Source organism: Podarcis pityusensis (genome assembly GCF_964106645.2).
Source record: "Podarcis pityusensis genome assembly, chromosome: 16".
In the NCBI taxonomy this organism is placed as follows: domain Eukaryota; kingdom Metazoa; phylum Chordata; class Lepidosauria; order Squamata; family Lacertidae; genus Podarcis; species Podarcis pityusensis.
The window spans coordinates 31,068,906-31,095,432 of record NC_138041.1 but is presented as its reverse complement, the minus strand read 5'-3'; the positions used below and the strand labels follow the sequence as shown (position 1 = coordinate 31,095,432).

The 26,527-nt window shown below is 44.3% G+C and overlaps 1 protein-coding gene across 3 annotated transcripts in view; it reads right to left on the bottom strand.

Annotated features, from left to right (window-relative positions):
* Nucleotides 1-25,732, bottom strand: part of TANGO2 (transport and golgi organization 2 homolog) — a gene marked incomplete at its 5' end in the record, with an annotated part of 95,072 nt that extends 69,340 nt beyond the window's left edge. The window contains one exon of one of the 3 annotated variants that reach the window (XM_080985244.1): nucleotides 25,641-25,732. In XM_080985244.1, the coding sequence (XP_080841370.1) occupies nucleotides 25,641-25,732 (92 nt within the window). Of the gene's footprint in view, nucleotides 1-3,951; nucleotides 4,078-25,640 lie in introns of those variants that run through there. The other 2 variants (XM_080985246.1, XM_080985245.1) reach the window with 2 other exon arrangements.
* Nucleotides 25,733-26,527: the final 795 nt, after the last annotated feature.

Here is a 26,527-nt window from a genome sequence, read left to right as displayed (position 1 = left end):
CTTGAGAAATACTCCAGTCTGGTGCACTTTCCCTCAAATCAGCTTCCGTCTGATTTGAAAGAGCTGCAGTTAAGATGTGGCGTGTACACTGGACAGCCATTGGACATGCTCAGATAACAGCTTCGGTGAACTGGAGTTCAGCATGTGGAAACAAATCAGGTGATGGGAATTGTGTGAAGACATCTCTCTGGCCCCTCCCTGGTCTGTGCAGCGATGATAAGACTGCAATGTGCAACACAGCAGAGGGAAATTACCGTATTTTTTGCTCTATAAGACTCACTTTTTCCCTCCTAAAAAGTAAGGGGAAATGTGTGTGCGTCTTATGGAGCGAATGCAGGCTGCGCGGCTATCCCAGAAGCCAGAACACCAAGAGGGATTGCTGCTTTTACTGTGCAGCGATCCCTCTTGCTGTTCTGGCTTCTGAGATTCAGAATATTTTTTTTCTTGTTTTCCTCCTCCAAAAACTAGGTGCGTCTTGTGGTCTGGTGCGTCTTAATTAGCGAAAAATACGGTGCCTCGCCATGTTTCAAGCCCCTAAATTGTAAATACTACACAAACAATACACACAGCACAGTATTAAATATTTGATGATTTGCCGTGCTGAAAATGTGTTCACTGCATACTCCCAGCCGATGAATGACACAAGGCATGAAGCATTAAGAAAATATCTTAACAGAATGGCATTCTGCAATGTGAATACACATGGGTCTTGTTTTAGTGTTCCAAAATTAAGAACCATGGTTTCATCACTCTCACCCCTTGGAAGCCAGCCAAGGAAGCATCCATGACAAGTCATTCCCCGGCTTCTCTCCAAACTCCTATAAACATGCATTTCGAAAAGGCATCAAAACAAAATTTGCAATTCCAAAGCAAGTTACAGCCCTCTCTGGTTGAAGCATGGCATGCTGAGAGGTTAGCATTTAACAGATTTCCAGAGAGATTAGCAATGTTGCAGCAAAAACAGCCAAAGAGTCTTGTGGCACCTTAAAGACAAATTTACTGTGGCACAGGTTTTTGCAAACTCAATTCCACTTAAAGAGACAAAGGTTTCTTAATCATTCTACATATGTTAATTAGTTTACCAATGCCAGGCTATCTGTGATATCTATGACTATTTCTTCAAAATGGTTCCTTGCCCCACTATAAATATTAATAATACAATCATCTCAGCAATTATCACCCATCTGCTACTGTAAAGGTGGCTATTTAACACACATTTAAACTCTAATAATCACTGATTTCAGTATCTCCTGGCAATTCAATTCTCACCTTACAATTTTCTGTTGTATATACCTGCCAACTAAGATTTCACCACATGCTTCTGTCAAAGGGGGGCTCGAGTCCACAAAAACTTATGCCACAACAAATTTGTTAGCCTACTTCCGTAAGACATCTTGATAAAAATTAGCAGGAAATTCCAGAGGCCTGTATGGAACGCTCCCTCCCAACCCCAACCCCCAGCCCCAATCTCCCACCAAAGGAAGTGGATGTAACAAGTTTAAGGACAGATGTCAGATAACTATAAGCAGCAACAGCATTTCGTTGGGAACCCTGCCAGCAAATTAATTGGATTACTCAATCAAAAGAAACTGTTGACAGTTAATGGCTTGCAAAGACTCATGAGGGTTGCTTTACGGGAGATTTTCGTCTCCGTTTGCCGATTAAAATGCACTACTGAGTGGCGAAGTTTACTTCGGCAAGTAGAAGTTAATTTGGTTCCAGTATTAAAGCCAAAACAGCTGTTTGCATCAAGCTGGTGCCTGCCGCAAGGCTCCGAGAAAAGCTGCTTGGCACAAACCGACCATCTCAAGAGCTCAAAACAAGAGCGAGACTCTTACTCCCTACAAAGTTTGTACTGCTGGGATACCGGAGATTGCTTTTCAGCTTTTTGGTGTTGATGCTTTCATAACCACTGGTGGTGGATCATGCAAAAGATTCTCCTGGTGGGTGTTCTTAGACCTGGACCAACACCCTCCCCCACAACCAACGGCCCACTGGAGATCCTTTGGTGTTGGGGATTCTAGATAAGCGCTAGCCAGGGTAAAAGCCAACCCTGTCAGCTAGCACTGCTTCCATCCCTACTATCCCCCAACCTGAGCTAGGGGGAACTCAGATTGTTCTCTGGGTGTCCTTGGAATTCACAAAGACAAGAGCCAAATAAACCACTCACTGTCTTTTGAGCCCCAAGTCTACGCTTTATTTGGCAGCACAGAACCAAGCAGCCAGGTATCAGATTCGGAGCCACGCTTACTTAAGAAGCCACACCAGGATAAATGCAATGCTTTAAGGAGGTTATAAATACAAGAATTTATAATAGAAGACAGTTAAGAAAAGACTTAAACAGCATAGAGATAGCTTTGGGAATTTGAGTACGAAATAGAAAATAACAAAGCAAGCTTGCCTCACCCTAATACAAACCATTAGAGTCGTGGACCCAGGGGCAGAGGCATCCTGTTTCACCACTCGAGGTGAAATAGGAAGTGCCACGCTGTCCTGCTGTTGCTTCTGCCACCACCGATCTGCTTCTGCCGCCACTGTGTGCCCTGCCATATCCACTGCTGGCAGAGAAGCTGTGCCACCCTTGGCGCCAATTTCAGGAAAGATTGTGCTGATTTGGAGGGAAACCTCTTGCACTCTGCAAAATCTGGTGCCAGCTTCTCTGCCAGAGGTGGCAGGGCATCCACAGGTGTGCCACCTGGGGCAGTGGCCTCGCCCTGCCTAATGGCTGGATCAGCTCTGCAAGGACCCCACCAAACCGGCAAGCTGCATCCAGGCATACACAGGTGTTGCAATCCACAATCCTCATGCAACTGGGACACACAGTATATTCAAATAAGTCAGCAAAGCATCCAGCAGAAAATAGATCGCATGGTGTTTGGGCACTGGGGCATATAATGATGGTTTGGCACAGAGAATGATGAATGAGGCACAACCAGCAGCCAACCAGCACAGAAGAAAGCAGAGGAAAGGGGATGAAGTGGAGAGGTGGGTGGGAAATTGCTCTACCCAAAGGTGTGATTTGTAACTTTATCAGGGTGATGCACTTGGAAAGAACAGGCAGATTTCAAGAGCGGTGTTGCACAAAGTGGAGGAAGAACCCAGAAGGGAAGATCTGGTTTGGGGTGGGGAATAGAATATAGGAAGTTATCTTATACCAAGTCAGACCATTTGGTCCATCTAACTCTGCATTGCCTACACATTTCCTGCCATACCTGGGGATGCTGGGGGTTGAAACCAGGCGCTCTGAGCACAAAGTGGATGCTCTAGCACTGAGCTACCTCTAATATGAAGCTATCTTGCATCAAGCAACACCAACTTGCTTAGTAGCGCTGCTACGAGATGATCCTTCTGACTGCAGGTGCCAGGGATTGAACCTGGGGCCTTTACACACAAAGCAAATGATCAACCACTCACGGAGCTACAGCTTTTCCGCCTCCACCCGCACAAGGCAACACAATGCGGCAGGATCACCGCAGGCTGATTACAAGAGCAGATGGTGAAAGGGTCACTGTGAGCACAACCAAGCTCATTTGCACTCCCACTACTGCTCTGTATCTTAATCTTAAATTTCTTCCACTCATGAAGTTGGTAGCTATAGGAAATCAAATGCAGAAATGCCTTGGTGCCTGAATGAAAACAACAACAACTCAAGTATATGGTGGATCTATAGGAAGAGGATGCAGCCCATAATTTTAGCTGCAATTTTCAGCCAATCCACATCAAAGAGAAGGGGGGAAAAAACATATTTCTGTTGCCTTTCACTACAGGACTTTTGATCTAGCAGTACTCTAGCCGTTGAAAACTCTGCCCGAAGGAATAGATGGCTTAAATATTTCAGATACGCAGATAGCAGTCCAACTGAGTTTTAATAGCTAGTGGGGACAGATTTCACCACTTTTTTTTTTATGTATCCAAAATCATTCCAGCCACATCTCTTCTTTTTTCACTTACCAATTGGGGATTCAGAAACCACAGGTCATTCGTACAGCCCTCAAGCAGCGACCCAGCCTGTTTGACTCCAAAGAGTGAAGAGAGACAGTTGCAGAGAGACAGTCAGACTCCTAGAAAGAGGAACCGGATGTCTTGTTCCCAAAGAAATCACAATTTTTGTTGACAAAAGAAAAAGCTGGCTCGAAGGATGGGGTGGGGAGAGAAAGGAAACTAGGTCAAAAGTACAAGCAGCTTTTTTACTTGTTTTGACGAATGCAGCTATTTTTTCACTCTTTATCTAAAGCAATGGAAGAAAGCATCAAAATACCAGTCTCTCTCTCTCTCCCCCCCCCTCTCTCTGAAGGACCATAAACATAATGGCAGTTCATATGCTTCTTTATATGCAGAAGGATCCAACTTTAATCCCTGGTATTTTCAGGTAGGACTAGGAGGGTACCTCTGCCTGAGGCCCTGGAATGCTGCTGCAATTCAGGACAGGTGATACCAGGCTTAGATAGACCAATTGTCTGGTTTGGTATAAGACAGCTTCCTATGTTCTTCTAACATCAAGCAGATTGGTGCCTGAGCAAAGGAAGTACAGGAGAATCTCAGGTCTATTGATAAACTGCACCACTCAGCATAAGGAGGCCCTCTGCCTGGTTCCCTGTAGCTTCACTTCTCGCAGAGAGAGAACTGCTGGAAGGCCCTCGGTGCTGGATGTGTGTACGGGCTGAACGATGGGCGTGGAGACACTCCTTCAGGTATACAGGGCTGAGGCCGTTGAGGGCTTCAAAGGTCGATGCCAACACTCCGAATTGAGCTTGGAAACGTACCAGGAGCCAATGTAGGTCTTTCAGGACCGGCGTGATAATGGTCCCTGCAGCTGCTCCCAGTCACCAGTCTAGCTGCCGCATTCTGGATTAGTAGTGGTTTCCGAGTCAACTTCATATGGGATGATGATAGTCGTAGTTCAAGATCACCTGGAGATCACCACGTTGATTACCCCTGCTCTAGAGCTTTGCACAAGAAAATGTGAAAATCCAGAGGCAGTGCTCTGCCTGCAAGAGGGTGAGCATCCGAAGAGCACTATGCAAACTATCGTGCTACTGCAAACAGCCCTTGCAGCTATGTTCCTTCTGTTCATGGTCCTTTGGACCCAATCCATGATTGCAGTTATAAACTTGCAGCTTTCGAATTCTGGAGCTGCAGAGATGGCAATGGTGTACACAGTAACCATATTGCTCTCCAATATGTTTGCTCCCCAAGGAGCAAACACGTTCTCCAGGGCGCAGAATTATATTGTCAGGGGTTCAGGAGCAGAGGCAAGGGCAAGAGAGGAAACAGAGAGCGAGGGGGAGGAGGCAGAAGAAAAGATGAGTGATGACGACGACCCGAGATCTCCGAGTCTTTCCAGTGAATCAGAAGATTCACAGAAAGGAGCACCAGTGGCCAGGGCAAGGGGGGAGCCTAGGGGGACACCCCAGGAAGATAGAGCCAGAGGGGACTCAGAGGGGAGCAGTTGGAAATCGGGACCAGCGTCACCGCCAGAGAGCAGGGAAGAGGAAGGGCGCCAGGGATCAAGCGCTGGCAGCTCACAACAGGGGGGAGGGCACGAGTCAGGAGTGGCCACACCTCCATCGGGGAGCGAAGAAACGGTCAGACGGAAGGTGGAAGGTTGGGCGCGCGCGACAAGTTCAAATGCACAGGAAGGTGGCGCAGTAGGCAGCCCGGAAAGGGAGCCAGGTCCTAAAGCCCGCCGAAAGGAGGGAGAAGAGTCAGGGGGGTCAGCGTCAGCGTCAGAGGAATCCCGGAAGGAAGAGACCCCGGGGGGCAGAGGGACCCAGAGAAGAACAGTCAGGCGGAAAAGGTGGAGCAAGGCTAGGATATTAAGTTGGTGTACAAGGGGCGGAGACTCAGATGGGGCTTCGCCGATCTAACCATTAGACGTAGGGTTGCACGCAGCAGCTTGAGAATGGAAACTGTAACTCAATAAAGACTTTTATTTAATGATCGCTGGCTAGCGTGATCCTCTGTGAGCTAGGATCTGGAAGCAACTCTGACATATATGAAGGGCAAAAGCCAGGCCAGAAGCTTCACAATGGCTGGCACTTATATTCCACTGCGGTGCGTAAGGGTACCAGGCGGAATGATCGTAATAGGAAGCACTTGCCTTACAGCACTAAAATAATGGATTGAATTCTTCACAGGACAAATTGCAACTTATCAAGCCCAAGTCATTACACATTCCACTGCTTGTCTTCTTTAAGAATTCATGCTGCTTTATGCAAACATACATTTTTCATAAAGCGACCATCACAACTCGCACAAAGGAAGAAAACTGTAGTCTGTTCTCAACACCAAGAATCTGTGGTGAGTATCTTTTGTTAGTTAATAGTCTCAGCACAGGTCTTTAATGTGCTTTGAACAGAGAGAGCAGCAGCAGCCAAAGACTTAATGCTTAACCAATTAGGTTATTTGAAGGCTTCGTCATCATTGCAGGCAGGTCAAAAACACACACACCAAGAAACAGAGCAGCATTCTGCGTAAAAACAGGCAGGCAAGAGTGAAAGCTGGCAGTCTATACAGTCGTACCTCGGAAGTTGAACGGAATCCATTCTGGAAGTTCGTTCGACTTCCAAAATATTCGGAAACCAAGGCGCAGCTTCCAACTGGCTGCAGGAAGCTCCTGGAGCCAATCGGAAGCCGTGGAACCCACGTATGACGTTCCAAATCCAAAGAACGTTCGCAAACTGGAATACTCACTTCCGGGTTTGCAGCATTTGGGAGCCAAAATGTTTGACTCACAAGGTGTTCGACTTCTGAGGTATGGCTGCATATTTAAAAGTGAATTTTTTTATAGTTTACATGTGCCATGTATAGGGATGGGCGTATCTGTCAAATCTGGGTTCCCTCAGTTTCTAGTTGTTCCTCTCTTAAATTCAGTTTCCACATTAGCTTGTGAAGCGTTTCCCCCCACCCCCAGTCCTCACAAAAATTCACCAGCATTTTAATCCGAATTTACCTTGATATACACAAGTTTATATGCAATTTTGCCTAATATACATTTTTTTCACAGCAATTTCCCCGAATATAATGCATTTCTGTATATGGCTTTCACTAATACATGCCTCTTCATGCATACTTTACCTTAATATATGCATTTTTACACACATTTCCTGGCTGGATGACTTCATTACAAAATTTGGAGAAGTGCAAATTTCTAAAGATGCCAATACGTATTGCTTTGGAAAGTGTGAAATAGGTATTTTCACCATTAAATGTGAGCTGAATATAATTTCTCCCCCCTCCCTAGTTATGTGTGTGCCATATTCAGCACACGAGTGAGAAGGATGCAAACACATGGTCCTACTGTCACAGCATATATCCAAAATGCACAGGCCTAGACAGGCCGTCAACAAACTAGCCTTCAAGCAATTAGCTAAAGCCTTTCTGTGCATCTCGAACTGCAGCAGAGAAACAAGCAATATCGACGCAGACTGACAACCTGTTACCAGGGTCAGGGGCCTGCAGTCCTGCAGGTGTCACTGGACTCCCATCACGTCAGGCAAGCATAGCCAACGGTCAGGGATCATTGGAGATTTAGTTCACAAACACCTGGAGGGCCCTGGATTCCCCACCACTGCTCTATTAGTTTACCGGAGTGTCTAGATCCTGATCATTACTGCCTTTTACCCCCTTATAATTTGATATGGAACGGCGTCTTTTCACTCACCTCTGCAAGCCGCTGCAATTTGCTGAATATTACTACAAACCTCTAAAGTCATTATTAATGAAGCTCCCTCTACAGCAGTAGCTACAGAGAGACCAGAGTAGAATGAGATATAAATCATAAAGTGATGGGCACATTAAAGCTGACATTTCCAATATTTTGCCTGTCTCACATCGCTGCTTCTCGTTATCACCCTTTGTTCCATATTTTATTTATTCTATGTGATTAACTTTATATGGATCTGTTAAAAACATGACAGCTTAACATTGTTATAATAATTGAAATCTATTTCAGAGCCTTGATTTGCCAGTTTGTTGTTCAACAACAACAAATACTCACTTAGCGGCCTTTGAATAAAGAAGTGCATTGGTAAGCTTATGTAAAAGCAAAGAACAAGTTTGCATTTGATTTTTAAGATGCAACGAGAAAATAAAGGGGATGGGGAGGGATGCACACAACTGCGTCTTTACTAACACAATCAAAGGAAGGCAATGAAATATTTTTTAAATATTTTGCTCCCCATACTTACTAAAATGAATACTTGAAACGAAGAAAACTACTTCAACTCTTTTGAGTATACCAGAGGGACATGGACCAAGGAGAGTTCATGTGATTAAAAGAACCATCCCAGATAGCTCAGTTGTGCAAAATCAATATTGAAGAATCATTTATTGTTATATGATGAATACAGTGGTACCTCGGGTTAAGTACGTAATTCGTTCCGGAGGTCCGTTCTTAACCTGAAACTGTTCTTAACCTGAAGCACCACTTTAGCTAATGGGGCCTCCTGTGCCCCTGCGCTGCCAGAGCACGATTTCTGTTCTCATCCTGAAGCAAAATTCTTAACCCGAGGTACTATTTCTGGCTTAGTGGAGTCTGTAACCTGAAGCGTATGTAACCCGAGGTACCACTGTATGGTCAACTGAATGAGTTCCTACTTTAATAAGCACAGCTTGGATTTTCAGGTACCTTTTGGCTTTTACCTGAAATCTGCTTTCCCCATTCCTGGTAGTTTCTACTGCACAATTACAAAGATCAAATTTGTGTATACCTTTCCATGAACTGGTTTGTTGCAGTTCCTTATGTACATCCCAATAGAGAAATACGCTTTCTCCTTGAAAGAAATTATTTTCAATCATATTGAGGGCTGCAAAATTTGTTCTGGAAAGTAAGGAATTCTGATCTCAGCATTTAAGAGACACTGAGATGTTTTGATTTTGATAATGCACTTCATATGAAAAGCACAAGGCTGCAATCCTAACCCCCACTTACCTGGGAGTAAGCTATACTGAATGCAGTAGGACTTACTTCTTAGTTGGCTTGCTCTGCCAGCAGTACACCTCAGTATATCTATTTCTTGATTATTTGTGATCCCACCTCTTTTTTTAGCCTGTAGGGTGGGTACTGTTGTGAATTGTTAAAACATGTTCCTATTTAAATAGTGCCATACTTATAGATTGTGGTGACTTTTTATTATTATGCAATAACATACATATGTATGCATTCTTGCACATAGTTCTGTAGTTTTACACCAGGCATGGGAAATGTGCGGCCCTTCAGATGCTGCTGCACTACAAAACCCATCACCCCTGACCATGATTTCTAGGGTTGTTGGAAGCTGAGAGTCCAACAACTTCAGTAGGGCCAAATATGCTATGCAAGACCATGCTTTTGAGCAATTTCCAGCATGCTATGGGAGAAACTATCCCCAGTAAATTACCTGCCTTGGTCATCATTTCTAAAGTTATGTTTATTCAATGCATTTGTCTTGTGTTTTATTGTTTTTCTAATTTTAATCATCTATTTTGTGCTTGTTTTTAACTTGAGTGTACTTCCCTTGTCAATGCAGAATGTCTGTACAGCACGATTTCTGTTCTCATCCTGAAGCAAAGTTTTTAACCTGAAGCACTATTTCTGGGTTAGAGGAGTCTGTAACCTGAAGCGTATGTAACCTGAGGTACCAATGAATTCAATAAGGACTTTTTCTTTTTACATTTTATGTTTCCTAGTAATGGTAACTAATGACTAATAAATGACTAGATATTGATATTTCTTGACTTTATTTGATGTACATTCCTAAGAATTTGGGTTGGGGTCCAGGACAACTTTGTAAGCACATCAAGGGGTCAATGAACTTAGAGGTTTGGGAAACTCTGCTTTAAATAGTTATTTCTGAACCTTATGTACACAACTGTGGCATGGAGCGCACACACTGGAACACACAGGAATGCCTTTCACAAGCTATGATAAAGGGAGCTTGGGAAGAAAAGGCTATGGCAACAGTGAAATCTGTGGGATTGAGGGATCAAGAGCCAAGACTGAGCCATTTCCCTGTCTGTAAAGGTGGGTGGGTTGGGAGAGAAAGCGATGAATATATGGGCATGAAAAAAGAACGTGTGCCAAAGACGGCAGAGAGACATACATTGAGGGAGATGTAATAGGGACAGGGGCTGAGGGTCTTGGCAACACTTTTCATCCCCTTTGCCAGTCCCAAAAATTGGCTTCTAGTGTCGTTCACAGCAATTAAAATGAAATATAAGGAACAATATAAAACACTGCTGGGGGGGTGGTTCTTGGCTATGTCCACACATGATGGAAGGGTGCCTGGACAAAGCCTCTGCTCCTTCTGACAGCCTTAGCGTCCGTGACAAACGCTACAGATGATCCAAAGGATACCACAAATTCTCACCATACCAATTGGTTCTGTGCAAACATTATAGGCAAGAAATTAAGATACAGCAAATCCAGCGCTGGGGAATCTAAGGGTCTCCAGCTGTTGCTGAACTACAACTCCCATCATCCATGACAACCAATCATGCTGGTTAGGGCTGATGGGAGCTGGGAGCCTAACAATCTATGGAAGTGGAATACAACCTCACCCTTGCATTAAGCAAAGCAATATCTAACTGCAAAACACGGTATGTATACAGCTATTAGGCGTGGTCAGGATACGGCACTTGTACACAATATGGAAGTGCTTGTGAACTCAATGCCACCATCATCATCCTGGTGCTTCCCTTGCTGCCCTCTGCCTTGCTACATCCTCACTCCAGCACATGGCAACAGTCCACCCAGTGCGCCGTGACCGAGGTATGGACCTTCATAATGTTGGTGTACAACCCTCAGCCAAATCGTACAATACCCTATTGCAGGGGTCTGCAACCTTTAAGACAAAAAGAGCCACTTGGACCCGTTTCCGAAGAAAAAAAAACTGGGAGCTGCAAAACTCGTCATGATAAAAATAACTTTTTTGTCACTTTTTAAAATTATTTCTTTGTTTGACCCCTCAGAATTACTCCTCCTCATAGAAATAAACGTTAAATTAACAAGTTACCTTTTTGTGTGTGTGTGTTCTTCACTCCCCTTCAAAACAGTGACCAGCGTACGTGCCCCTTACAATGCAGTGACCAGCGTACATGCCACTTACAATGTAGCGGGCGGGCGGGCGGGAAGGTGACGTCAGGACAGTGCGTGACTAACGCACGCACCGCCCCCATGCGACGTCACAGCCAGTACAGCGCCCGCCACAGTGGGGAGTGTCGGGGCGCACAATGCGCCTCCTCCCCTCGCTAGTATCCGCCCCGGAGCCGCTGCAAAGGTGTAAAAGAGCCACATGCGGCTCTGGAGCCGCGGGTTGCAGACCCCTGCCCTATTGGTTAATTATTAATTTTTTAGAAGAGAAGGTGAAAAGGGGAGAGCCCACAGCTTATTGATAGAAGGCATGCTCTGCACGCAGAAATCCCAGGTTCACTTGGCATGTCCAGCTAAAAGCAGGGTTTCCTCAAACTTGGGACTCAAGCTGTTTTTCGCCTACAACTCCCATCATCCCTAGCTAGCAGGACCAGTGGTCAGGGATGATGGGGACTGTAGTCTAAAAACAGCTGGAGACACAGGTTTGGGAAACCCTGAGCTAAAAGCATAGCATATGATGGAAATGACCTCTGCTCAAGACCCTGGAGAGCTACTGGCAGTCAGAGCAGACAATACTGAGCTTAGGTCCACCTTCCCAGCCTAGTATCTTCCAGATGTCTAGGTCTACTGCTCCCATCAACCCTAGTCAGCACGACTAATAATCAGGGATGATAGGATGGGTAGTTCAAAACATCAGGCGGGCACCAGGTTGGGGAAGGCCATGCTTGAAGCAGAATTGGTCTAACTTGGTATAAGGCAGCTTCCTGAGCTCTTGTGCTTCTTATTACGCTGCAGGAAACACTTGGGAATGAGTCTTTGATCTACTCCAGCATACAGTGGTACCTCGGGTTAAGTACTTAATTCGTTCTGGAGGTCCGTTCTTAACCTGAAACTGTTCTTAACCTGAAGCACCACTTTAGCTAATGGGGCCTCCTGCTGCTGCCGTGCCGCCAGAGCACGATTTCTGTTCTCATCCTGAAGCAAAGTTCTTAACCTGTGGTACTCTTTCTGGGTTAGCGGAGTCTGTAACCTGAAGCATATGTAACCCGAGGTACCACTGTATTCTCAAGACAGCAGTCCTCAAACTTGCGATAAGATAGAAGTATTTGTAGAAGGGATCACAACTCAGCAGTGAGCACATGCTTCCCATGCATTTGATGCCAGGATCAATCCCCGGTATTTCCAGTTGCAAGAACCCAAAGCAAGGACTCTACCGCTGAGCTGTGGTCCTTTCTTGGAAACAGGGGTCAAGTAGCTGCTGATTGGAAAGACCCCCTACCTGAAACCCTGGTGAGGCCGTAGAAAATACAGAGGCAGAAGGGCAAGTAGTCTGCTATAAGGGGGTTTCCTGTATTGCTAAGGAGACTAGGAATTAAGACCTTTTGCCTTTGAAAATAGTGGATCTCAAAGTGACACGCTAGAATTGAAGACGGGCCCTATGTTTAATCAGGTTGAAGTCTACAGGTTTTAAGTATTCTAATGCTACTCCAGAATTCAACTACAAATTAATTACAGTGGTACCTCGGGTTACGAACTTAAGGTCCGTTCTTAACTTGAAACCGTTCTTAACCTGAGACAAGCTTTCACTAATGGGGCCTTCTGCTGCTGCCGCGCCACCGGCGCGTGATTTCCGTTCTCATCCTGGGGCAAAGTTCTTAACCTGGGGTACTACTTCCAGGTTAGCAGAATTTGTAACCCAAAGTGTTTGTAACCTGAGGTGTTTGTAACCTGAGGTACCACTGTACTATTGACAACTAGTCCTGCTTACATTTTAGTATATGGCATAACATTTCATTTCTCACTGATTCATTAAAATGGTCAGCTTTTAAAGTGATTCTGAAAACACAAAAAATGGATATTTGAACAACAAAACTCAGTGTTGTTGTTTTTTGCACAATACTCCTGGTTGAGGAATGACCACATATGCTTTCTGTGTGGTATAAATATTGCACAATGGTTGGGGGGGATGCTTAAGAGCAGCTTTATTATGCAATGCCAGAAACAGATGGCCAGAAGAAGAGTTATGCTTGAGAATAGTGGAGGGGGTGGGGAATCATAGCAGCAGTCATGAGTATTTAACGCTTTTCACAGTTACCAGGTAAAACATTGATCAATTCTCTCAGCTGTTACCCAACAGCATTAATTTCTTGTTTCCCCCTCTTGCTTTTGTACTAAATAAGAAAGCCTTTTATTAAGCCCTAAAGATGTGTAGCAATTCATTTACAACTCCAAATCCAGTCACACCTGTAAAGTACTGCTGCTTGTATAGTTCTACAGCTTGGGAAACAAATTAAACTTTGGCACATACTTAAATTTTAACGTGCATTTGATTCACAACACTTGCTTGTTTTTATGAGCACACAACACGTGCGCTTCCACTTGGCTTAAGCTTACCGCAAAATTCCTATCGTCTAAGTATACAAAACATGGATTGAATAAATATAGGAGCCAGAGGAACTGGAATAATCTAATTTTGAATACTATCTGAGAAACACCTTGTCACAGTTCCGAGTCCAATTCACTGAAATAAACAGGGATTATGCCTTAGCCTAGTGCTGTTCTTTGACAACTCCCCTATATTTCAACTGAGATTAAAGATACTTCTGATGGGTTGTGCTATTTAAGAAGGCTGGTGTGGTACAATGCATTACACTGGGAACTACTATATTTAAACTACGTCAACAAAATAAGTAATATAACATTTACAACAATGTAAGCGGATTCACTTATTTTTACTAGAATCCTAATACCATATAAAGCATATACATTCACTTTTAAAGTGATTTTCAATATCCACCCTGTTTCACTCAATGCCCAGGTGAGTTTACTTATAACAGATGTATCATGTAGTTTAATGTGCCATTTTCTTAATGTAGTCATTTGAAAATTCCTCAGGTATTGTTAAATCTTGGTGTTACAATGATGTAAAACATAATCCATTCTTTTACTTCCGGTACAGTCCATTTTAATATTTAAAATATTGAATACTTTTAAAGGTAGAAACTTAACTTTCCAAAAGCACATATTTGCCTTCAGAATCCTCTAGCACTGCCATAAGATCACAACCAGTGAACAAAGTCCCTTCCCTCTTGTCTACATTTCAGAAGTTTCCAATCATTTTTATATTATAATTAGCTCTTGATACCACTGCAATATCATTTTTTAAAATTATGTTCCTTTAATCGTATTTGATATTGCAATAGGGTCGCAATAGCATTGATATCATTTTTAAACTATTTTCATGTAATACAGAAGCTGCTTTATTCATTTACTTAATTACTGTGACATGTGTCATTCCTACCAATTTTATTTATTACATTTATACCTCACCTCTTTCCCCACAACAACCCTGTGTGGTAAAAAGTAAAGGACCTCTGGACGGTTAAGTCCAGTTAAAGGCGACTATGGGGTTGCAGCGCTCATCTTGCTTTCAGGCTGAGGGAGCCACCGTTTGTGTGTAGACAGTTTTCTGGGTTATGTGGACAGCATGACTAAACCGCTTCTAGAGCAATGGAACACCATGACGGAAACCAGTGCACACAGAAATGCCGTATACCTTCCCACCACAGCGCTGCTTTCAAACTGCTAGATTGGCAGGAGCTAGGAAAGAGCAACGGGAGCTCACCCTGTCTCAGGGATTCGAACCGCCGGTTCTGATCAGCAAGCCCAAGAGGCTCAGTGGTTTAGACCACAGCGCCACCCGTATCCCGTGTGGTAGAGTAGCCTGAAAGACAGTGATTGACCCAAGGACCAAGTGGGGAACCCTGGTCTCCCAGGTCCCTACTCTGACACTTTTAACCACTACAGCACACTGGCTTTAAGGTGACTGTGATGGCACATGAAGTCCAATACGGCTTGGTACTCAGTTACTTAAAGGATAGTCTGTCCCTTTATCAGCTTAAAGGTAAAGGGACCCCTGACCATTAGGTCCAGTCGTGGCCGACTCTGGGGTTGCAGCGCTCATCTCACTTTATTGGCCGAGGGAGCCGGCATACAGCTTCCGGGTCATGTGGCCAGCATGACTAAGCCGCTTCTGGCGAATCAGAGCAGCGCACGGAAACGCCGTTTGCCTTCCCACCGGAGCGGTACCTATTTATCTACTTGCACTTTGACGTACTTTCGAACTGCTAGGTTGGCAGGAGCAGGGACTGAGCAACAGGAGCTCACCCCATGGCGGGGATTCGAACCACCGACCTTCTGATCGGCAAGTCCTAGGCTCTGTGGTTTAATCCACAGCACCACCCGCATCCCATACTTTATCAGCTTACCTGTCTGAAAACCATCAGTGGGTACCCTTCTTTGTGCTTCGTGGCCTGGTGAGATTTGTTATGCTGAGACATGGGAGAGTGATTTCTCTGAGCTGGCACCCCATTTATGGAATGCCTTCCTCTCTCTGATCTACCGGGAGCTGACTTTTTGCTTTCCAGTGCCAGCTAAAACCATGGTTGTTCATTCAGGTGTTGACAATGTGTTACTCCCTGGACTGGGTGCTAAAATGTAGTTGGCTGTGTTCTGTAGACCAGTGGTTCCCAATTGGTGCTCCGCGGACCCCTGGAGGTCCATGGCACCATTCATGTAACAAAAAACTACCATAGAGGTATCAAAATTTTCAAAAGTAGAGGGTCCATGGCTTGGCTTTTAAAAAAAGGGGGTCTGCAGTACTTAGTTAATTGGGAACCACGGGCTACAGACTGCCAAGAGGCTGATTTGCTTTATCTGTCCTCATTTTATTGTATAGTTCTATATATTATTGTGGTTGTGGAGGTTTTTTAATTGCTGATTGCATCCCCCCCCACCCTGGGATGGCTTGCAATGAAAGGCGTGTCACATATACTTTAAATAAATTAAAATATTATTGTCATTTAAGGGTCACAAACTCCACTTGGCCAAGAATATACAAAGAGTATATTAAACACTAGCCTCACAGTAAAGACTCTCCACTGGATGACACCAGCAGCTATTTGAATACACTTTACCAAGAATACCAGAAGGCTGGATGCTGCTGGTATATCTAGTCAGTTTTCACAACCAGCCAGCATGCAGAGCAGACCTCACCATAAAGTAGTGTGAAAATAGTTAGATGATAGATTCCAGATTTCCATGCCTCCGGTCTCCATTTCCGTATGTCACAAAAAGGCTCGATGGGTCATTATTTTGCTTCAGAAGCAAAGTATCTCTTAAGGCCAGCTCTGACAGCATGTACAGTTGTATTGTCAGACAATGATCATCACAAATACATCAGCAGAAAACCGCTACCTCTAAAGCTGTCGCACGCAGCACCCAAGGCTGACTGAAGACATTTATTCTTTAACTCTCACTGTAGTCAAAGGTTACTTACAACCAGCAGATGGAAACTGACTTCAAAAGAGCTTTGAAGAATCAAGGTCAGAGAGAGCTAATGCCCTGAGGATTTATAGCAGTCACGAAAAGGCATTGGCACATACAACTAATTATACATATTGGATGGTGGCTATTAGCTATGGCACCCATGTTCACGTAGCCTAATATATAAAAAATATGTAGATACTTATTTATAAATGGCTAACAAAAAGTGGTATGCAACACACTTAACAAAAAATGAAGGTCAAAATACAATCAATAGAGCAAAACAAGTAATAATCAAATATGTGCTGAGCAGCAAAAATGAGATACCAGGCCATATTGCTATTTCCCAAAGCCTTATTTAAAAAGAAATGTTTTTAACGTGTGTCAGAAACCAAAGATAATCTCATGTTGAATGTCCACAGGGAGCGTGTTCCAGAGTGTAGGCACCATTATGGAAAATGCTCTCTTCTGAGTAGCTGTCAGGTGGAGCTCATGAATGTGCAATCATACCAGGAGGACCTCTCTGAATGACCATCATGACCAGGGAATGATAAGGGAACTCTGGGAGATAGAGTGAGGGGAAGTTCTGTTGTGCAGCCAGCTAGGACTGCTCATGAAAGTGGAACTGTTTAGTTTTATATTGTCCGTGATTATTTTTGGAGAGGGTTTGTTTGAGATAGTGTAGAATACAGTGGTACCTCGGGTTAAGAACCTAATCCGTTCTGGAGATCCGTTCTTAACCTGAAACTGTTCTTAACCTGAAGCACCGCTTTAGCTAATGGGGCCTCCCGATGCTGCCGTTCCGCCACCGTGCGATTTCTGTTCTCATCCTGAAGCAAAGTTCTTAACCCGAGGTACTATTTATGGGTTAGCGGAGTCTGTAACCTGAAGCGTCTTTAACCCGAGGTACCATTGTACTGCCTTCCAGTGTTTAAAAACTGCTCACAATGGCTTGTACTCAACTAAGTGCCACTCATAAGGAAACCTATTAGCTTTAATGGGTCAATTCTGAGTAGGACTAGCACAGACTACCCATTGACAATATTTTATTTGAAAAACAGTAAGAGAGGAACTACAACTAATATTGCAAACTAAGACTGTAACCCTATACAATGGTACCTCGGTTTAAGAACTGCCCTGTTTACAAACGATTTGGTTTACGAACTCTGCAAAACCGGAAGTACTGTCCTGGTTTGCAAACTTTACCTCGGTCTAAGAACGGAATCCGAATGGTGGAAGGGCACCGGCAGCGGGAGGCCTCATTAGGGAAAGCATGCCTCGGTTTAAGAACGGTTTCGGTTTAAGAACAGACTTCTGGAACGGATTAAGTTCGTAAACCGATGCACCACTGTATGCACTTATGTGGAAGCAAGCAACCATGGGGTAAATGAGATTTAACTTATTCTGAGTAGACAAGCACAAGAATTAGACATGCACAGGAAGAACTGGATAGATCAGTTGGTTAGAGCATAATCCCCATATGAGACAGCTGCATATTCCTGCATTGCAGGAGTTGGGTCCCATCCAACTCTACAATTCTATGATGCTATGATTGCCCTGTAAAACAGTGGGGTCTGCTGCTAAAAACCTAACAAGGTTTAGAAGAGAAATTTCTTAACTTGTGAAAAGGGAGGAGGGGGTACAGGCAGATATGCCAAGGAAGAAGCTGCAAGGTTTTCGAATGAAGACTCTCTCACATATCCCAACCCACTTTTGCCTGAATAACTGTTAGTAGAGCATCTTCATCAGATCTTAGGGGACTGGCACTATGATACAAGAGCTAGTGGTCCTTTAGATAGGCTGGACTTAAGCAATTTAGGGCTTTAAACGTGACCACAAACATCTGGAACTGTGCCTGGAAACTAAATGGTTACGAACACTCCTGCAAGCATTGGAATCCACAGGAATGTTTTGGGGGAGGTGCTGAGATGAGGTAACAGGTCACTTTCTTACAAAAAAGAAGTAGTATCTGTACATTTGGTCTCATATCCCAGGTTTTACAAATGGTAGAAATGCAATGTTCTTTTAATGAAAGCTGGGAATTATGGTTGGGGGAGGGCTTGCCCCTACTGTGGACTCCCATGGCTGCAAGTATGCTTCCACCATGAACCTAGCTGCCACATTCTGGACCAACTACAGTTTCCAGAGACTTCTCAGAGGCTGTATCCATAACAGAGCATGTTACAAATCCAATCAAGGTAGGAGTAGTCTAACCATTGCTAGGGGCATCCCGCTCAAGGATGCTAACTGGCTGTTATATCTATTAAGCTGGTACCTCTGTAAAATTCATCTGATTCTACCACTCACAAAACCAGATTACTCCATTACCAGAAGTGAGAATTGTTCAAGGATTTTCTATTACCATTATTTGCTTACAATGAAATAAAGCCGTTTTGCATTTAGTAAATTAACGTTTAAAAGCTTATTTCTGAATATAGTCAACACTGACCATTTTGCATTCACGGTAATGCTTTCCTTGGGAGTACTGTTGAGTATTGTACTTAACAGCTTTCAATTGCCTTCTGCAGGGTGAAATGGCCAGGTGCTAACAACATTATACATAGTTCTACACAGATTTAGCAAAAAGAAAACATTTTAGAATACCTGAACAGAAGTCCCCAAGGAAAAACACAAGCCTGTTCTTAAGAGTGCAGAATCTCCGTTGGTTTTGTTTGCAGTACTAAAACACAGCACCTTCAATTAATTATTTCCTAAAGGGCTGCTGATTTTGGCAAGAGCAGCAGGAAAGACAGCACTCTATCAATCACTGGCTTTGGAACAGACATGGTATCATAACCTATTCCACTACAATATTCTGAAATAGGGGAGAATGCGGGCAGCACAGATTTGCTCAAGGAAGATGTGTGGAACCTGTGGCCCTCCAAATTACAGCTACTATCATCCCTGATCATTGGCCATGCTGGCTGGGGTTGATGGGAGTTGGAATCTACCAACATCAGGAGGGCTACAGTTCTCCACCTCTGGCCTAAGGCATTTTAAAAATATGTAATAGTGTGTCAGAGCAATAAACTGAGCACTGTTTTCTTGCACAGACTTTTGAGGGAGATGCCACACTAGAAACCTGGGTTCTAATACACTTGAATACCAAACTCTCATATGTACTTTTCAAAACCAAGATACTTTTAGCATGTTATTTTAATGACTGTAATATTATAATACTGTAGGTTTATGTCACAATTAATAATTTTTTCTACAAATAAACCTGATACTCTGGCCTTCTGAAAGAAGGGCCAAACATTTAATAGGGACCAAAGCAGCACAGTGGTAGAGCACATACCTCACAGGTAGACTTCCACAGATTCATTTCCTGAAATCTACAATTAAAAGGATCAGACCTAAAGTGACTGAGATCCTGGAAAGCCACTGCCAGTTGGAGGTGGTACGGAGCTAGATGGCCCAATGGCCTGATCAGGTACAAGGTAATTTCCTATGTTCCTATCCCATTTTCTAAAGCAATGATACTCTGCAATATGAAAGCCTCCTGTCATATAGGACAGTGGCAACAATGGACTTTAGTATACCTGTGTTTACACAAACCATTGAAAAGTATGCTGAGTGATCCTGTAATAGTTAGTTTTCTATATGTGTTTGCACATACAGGAGCATGCACATTCACAAATGAATAGAGTGTAGTTTGATGCCTCATTTAACATCTTAGCAAATACCAAAATAAAGTAAGAGAAGGCTCAGCTGGTTTTGCAGCAGCCAGCAATAACAGTCCTTGGAGGTGTTATCAGCTGATTAAAGGTAAAGGGACCCCTGACCATTAAGTTCTGTTGCAGACAACTCTGGGGTTGTGGCACTCATCTCGCTTTATTGGCTGAGAGAGCCGGAGTTTGTCCACAGCTTCCGGTTCATGTGGCACAGAAACGCCATTTCCCTTCCCACCAAGCAATGGGAGCTCACCCTGCTGCGGGAATTCAAACCGCCGACCTTCTGATCGGCAAGTCCTAGGCTCTGTGGTTTAACCCACAGGGCCACCTGTGTCCCATATCAGCTGATTAGGCACTCCCAATTAAGGAGATGATGTCTGAAAGAGCAGCATTTCAGTGTCACTGCTGCAAAGTGTTCTAAGAGTAAGAAAAAAATTATTTTGGACCACAGACGTGCAGAAATATTTTGAGGGGTGTGTATTAGCAACACAATGGGTAACAAAGGGGCATTCATCTATCCACCCTATGTTTGGTGGAAAGGGCAAGGGCAAATCATAATATAGAGCTTTCTCCTTTAAAAAAAACTGTCCTGGGGAAAATGAATTTTTTAAAAGGCAAAATAAAAAGGTATAACATGCAAACAAATCAGTCCTTTGCTGACAGGTAGTCCTTCCATCCACAGAGTTCCCACACATATCATGAAAAGCTCATTCATTACAGAACTGTAAAGCGCTGGGGATTGTTTGGGGTTTTGGTGTGTAACACAACTTCATTTTCAGAACTTAAGTTTCTGAACCTCACAGTTGCAGAAAAATAAACACACAATGCTACAATGCACCCTGAAAAGTCATCTCGCCAAATGTAAAAGAATAAAAAAGATTGCCGTTCCTTTCTTGCTTTTCTACACCAACCCTCCTCCTGTGCATTTAACGTGCAGCTCAACATGGAAATAGTAGAGGTTAATCTTATACCAAGGTATACGGTAAGCCCCATTACACTCAAAGGTGAGTAGACAGGATTGTCTAGGAGAGTACAGTGATACCTTGGGTTAAGTACTAAATTCGTTCCGGAGGGCCGTACTTAACCTGAAACTGTTCTTAACCTGAAGCACCACTTTTAGCTAATGGGGCCTCCTGCTGCCGCCGCGCCACTGGAATACGATTTCTGTTCTCATCCTGAAGCAAAGTTCTTAACCTGAGGTACTATTTCTGGGTTACCGGGGTCTGTAAACTGAAGCGTATGTAACCCGAGGTACCACTGTATATGGATTGTGATTAAGCTTTTCCCATTACTTTACCTCAAAGCAAGGAACAACTTCTTTGCCAACTTAATTTTCTCATGCCAGGCTTCTGCCTAAAGATGCAGGCCCAGTAAAGAATTAAAGAAAGGTTTGCCGCTGCAGTTGTGGTGGGGGTGGAGTGGGAATCCTAATCTCCTCTTCTGCTCTTATTTGGTATGCAGAATCAGCAGGTGGACAGTTTCAAGGACTTGAAGACAAACACTATTACCTGATTGCTGCTGACCAAATAGCTGCTAAAGGTGCTGCTAAATTCAAAAGTTGATTACACTCCTGACAGACTTAAAAGAAAATGTGTGGAGCTATTATTGTTCAAAGGTACTTGCACAAGCCCATGTTGAAATCCACGTTGGAATCCACTCAGTTGTGCAAATTTAAGCACAGACTTTCCTTAGGGCCAACTGTATGTTATGATGGAGATCCATGGTTACATTTTTAAAGAATAAATTGAAAGGAACCATAGAGGGGTCACAATTTGTCCACAATGGCAGCACTATTGTGGTGCTGTTTTGCTGATCAAAATTACTCCCCCTGCTGCTATTTGCCCTGTGAGGATCTTGATCTGAAATAAAGTGACAACTCCCTCCCTCTTGCATTTTTCATTTTTAAAATAAATAAATAAACCACAAAAAACAAGGACATTTCTTCTACATCAGGCATCCCAAACTCAGCCCTCCAGCTGTTTTGGGACTACAATTCCCATCATCCCTGACCACTGTTCCTGTTAGCTAGGGATGATGGGAGTTGTAGTCCCAAAACCACAGGAGGGCCAAGTTTGGGGAGGCCTGTTCTACATAATGGCCCACACTAATAAAGAAAGCCTAAGGTGTACTGCTTCAAGCTGAAGTCAAGGTCTAAAAAAATATTTATGTAACGTCACTATCACATCTTTCCCTACGGAATTCAAGGCAGCACACATGAAGCTCCCAGCAGACGTCAAAAGGGTTATCATTAGCGAGGATTGCTAAACTTGTATCACTTGGTTACAACTGAAGTTCCCCCTTTCCTCCCAGGAAATCAAAGTTACATATGTGGTGTGTGGCCCTTCAGTTTTATCCTCGCTACAACCCTGAGAGGTGGTTTGGGCAAAAAGACAGTGATTGGGCCAAAATTAGTGTGAATTTCCATACTAAACAACGATTGACCCTGGATCTTCCAAGTCATGTGACTTACTATCCCCAAAGTAGAAAAACAGCATGACGTTTTTCCATACCTCAAGCAGCACTCCTGGGAATATACACCTGTGTTTCCAATGGTTGTTTTCAGAACTGAAGTTTATATTTTTTTCTTCTTCCTTCCCCAACCCATATTTCTTGTTTGCCATGTCTTTTCAATTGTAACGGTAAGAAATATCTTACTACAGGTTTTCATAAGCTGCTCTGAGCACCTTTTTGGCTAATCAGCAGGGACAAAAGTGCTTCAAATCAATAAAACAATTTACGACTCTTTTTTTTTCAGTACAGAGAAAATACAAATTGAAGCAAGTCAATACACACAAGGGTGCGGGGGGCGGGGGAGAACGCATGAGAGAGAAAGTCCACAACTCTTTCCCCAAAAAGGTTACTTTTCAACAGGCAGGGGGATCTGTTACATTTGTTTGATGCTGAACAAGACTCCCTCAGATGAGCCTCCATCTGCAATCTGTGAAGTCCAATACCTCATTGAGAACTAAGGATTGTTGTACACTATTCAACAAAGTGTAACATCCTTGCTATTTTGCTTTACTGTGTAAGTTGCATTGAGGCACTTGAATGTAAAAATGAAACAAAAATAATAATAATTCTCAGAAAGGTGGTCTCATTGGCATAAATGGACCTAACAACCAGATAAGCTCAGTTGGTAGAGAATGAAATACTTGATCTCAGGGTTGTGGGTATGAGCCCCACGTTGGGCTAAAGTTTCCTGCATTGTAGGAGGTTGGACTAAATGACCCTAGCAGTCCCATCCAGCTCTACAATCCTACAATTCCAATTTAGTTGTAACCATTTATTTCATTTTGCTCCGTAAGTCGCTCTGAGGCACTTGAGTGCAAGAGGGCACCTAATAAATAATGATGATATTCAAGAATTGGTCCCAATGGAATGGAGCAAGCTTGTGTTCTCCTGCAGGACTTGAACCAAGTTACAAGAATGGAGATTCTGACTAAACATACAGGAAAACTTTCTAATGCTAAGAGCTTTTTGACAGTGGAACGGACTCCCTCGGGAGGTGGTGGACTCTCCTTCCTTGGAGGTTTTAAAGCAGAGGTTGGATGGCCATCTGTCATTGGATGCTTTAGCCCCATGGTTCCCAGCAGGGGGAGCAATTTGATTTTTAAGGGGGGCAATTCGAGAACGAGTTTTTAACAGTTAATGGCCTTTTAGGCTTCCTCCACGGAGTTCACTTTCCGAATAATAAGAATTATATGTCATGTGGGAGGAGGGCGCACCAGGATTTTAGAGATGCTTAGGGGGGGCAAAGGGATGCGGGTGGCGCTGTGGGTTAAACCACAGAGCCTAGGGCTTGCCGATCAGAAGATCGGCGGTTCGAATCCCCACGACGGGGTGAGCTCCCGTTGCTTGGTCCCTGCTCCTGCCAACCTAGCAGTTCAAAAGCACATCAAAGTGCAAGTAAATAGGTACCGCTCTGGCGGGAAGGTAAGCGGCTTGGTCATGCTGGCTACATGACCCGGAAGCTGTACACCGGCTCCCTCGGCCAATAAAGCAAGATGAGCACAGCAACCTGAGTCGGTCAAGACTGGTCAGGGGTCCCTTTACCTTTACCTTTAGGTGGGCAAAAAAAAGGTTGGGAACCGCTGATCTACAGCAAAAGGAAAGAGCCTCACAGCTTAGATAGGGAAACTGGACTGAGGGTCTGCAGAAGGTACACAGACAGGAGTTAACTGGAGCATGAGCTTAGCCAAGGGGGGGGAGGCAGTCACTCCCTGCCCCCTGAGCCAAGGTTGGAAGCCACTGCTTTAGCTGAATATATCCTGCATTTCGAGGGGTTGGACTTGCTGAGCGTCTCCACCCCCATCGTTCTACCCAGACGCTGAGGTCGAGTGCCGAGGACCTTCTGGCAGTTCCCTCACTGCGAGAAGCCAAGTTACAGGGAACCGGGAAGAGGGCCTTCTCGGTAGTAGTGCCCGCCCTGTGGAACGCCCTCCCACCAGATGTCAAAGAGAACAACAACTACCTGACTTTTAGAAGACATTTGAAGGCAGCCCTGTTTAGGGTAGCTTTTAATGTTTGATGCATTACTCTATTTTGTTGGAAGCCGCCCAGAGAGGCTGGGGAAACCCAGCCAGAAGGGCGGGGTATAAATAATAAATTATTATTATTATTATTATTATTATGAATGAATGTACCCAAGTTTGTCAAGGGACGTGGGTGGCGCTGTGGGTTAAACCACAGGACTTAGGCCTAGGTCTTGCTGATCAGGAGGTCAGCGGTTCTAACCCCCCTCGACGGGGTGAGCTCCTGTTGTTCGGTCCCTGCTCCTGCCAACCTAGCAATTCGAAAGCACGTCAAAGTGCAAGTAGATAAATAGGTACCGCTCTAGCGGGAAGGTAAACGGTGTTTCCATGCGCTGCTCTGGTTCGCCAGAAGCGGCTTAGTCATGCTGGCCACATGATTTTATTATAATAAATTTATTATTATTATTATTAGCCTGACTCCCTCGTTTGGCCATCCTCACAGAACTTCTAGCCCAAATGGTTGTCATTAATTTGATTGGAATTAATTTTAGAATGAAATGATTTTAGAATGTTTTACCATTTTACCGTTGTTAGCCGCTCTGAGCCCGGCTTCGGCTGGGGAGGGCGGGATATAAATAAAATTTATTATTATGATGATGATGACCCGGAAGCTGTACGCCGGCTCCCTTGGCCAATAAAGCAAGATGAGCGCCGCAACCCCATAGTCGTCCATGACTGGACCTAATGGTCAGAGGTCCCTTTACCTTTATTATTATTATTATTATTATGAATGAATGGACCCAAGTTTGTCACGCCCATTCATTCCAACGGGTCTGCTCCGAGTGCGGCCAACACTCCAAGGCAGCCCTAAATCAAGAGCCCTCCATCCCTCCGCGGGGAAGGGAAGCCGCGCCCCATCCAAACGTCAACAGCCGCTTCCCAGCATTGGAATCGGGAATTGAACAGAGGCAAGAGCCGCGGAAGAGCCGCTTCTTTCCTCGCCCACAGCCGGGTCCTTGTGCCGGGGGCCCGCCCTCAGCCGCCCGGTTCCCCTCCCGGCGGCAAACCGCCCTCCGCCGCCTCTCCTCTCCCACTTACCCCCTCAGAAGGCTAAGCGCGCAAGAACCGCCGAGCTCCCTTCGACCCGCTTCCGGGAACACAGCCCACCCCGCAACAACGGCCGCGCTCATTCGCCTCTCGGGTCTGACCACGCCCGGCGCCCGCTCATTGGCCAGGTTTGAACGCACCTCGCGCCGGCCCCTCCCTCGCCTCCGCCTCCTCCTTCCTTTTTTGCTCCTCGCTGATTGGCTGGCTTCGTCAAGAGCAGCTGGAAGCCTCTCAGGCTTCCAGAAGAGGCGGGGCTTTTTCCTTTGGGCAACCTGCTTTAGGTAGGGAATGTTTTCCCTGGCTGCTCCCTCCTCCTGCTCGGCCCTTTCTCTCCCTTTCAAATAAATTTTATTTATTTATTTATGTTTCTTTCTGTAAATATCTTTTTTTTTGGGGGGGGGAGAAAATATATACAGTATATATAACGTTTTTGGTTTTACATGCACAGAAAATAGCGTTTTTGAAAAAAATATTATGCAAATATAAGAGGGAAATAAGTCATAAGTTTATTAGAAATAGATAAAAGCAGTACCGGTACTTTTTTCTGGGGGGACTCAGGGGTACGCATACCCCTAAATATTTTGTGAATCTTTGCACTTTTGTCCATTTACTGTATTTATTTTTCCCAATTTGAACTATAAAATGATGATTTTCTTGAGTCAAAATGAGAGTACCCCTCAAAATTATTTTTTTTAGAAAAAAAAAGCTCTTGCCGATCAGAAGGTCGGCGGTTCGAATCCCCACGACGGGGTGAGCTCCCGTTGTTCGGTCCCTGCTCCTGCCAACCTAACAGTTCGAAAGCACATCAAAGTGCAAGTAGATAAATAGGTACCGCTCCGGCGGGAAGGTAAACGGCGTTTCTGTGCGCTGCTCTGGTT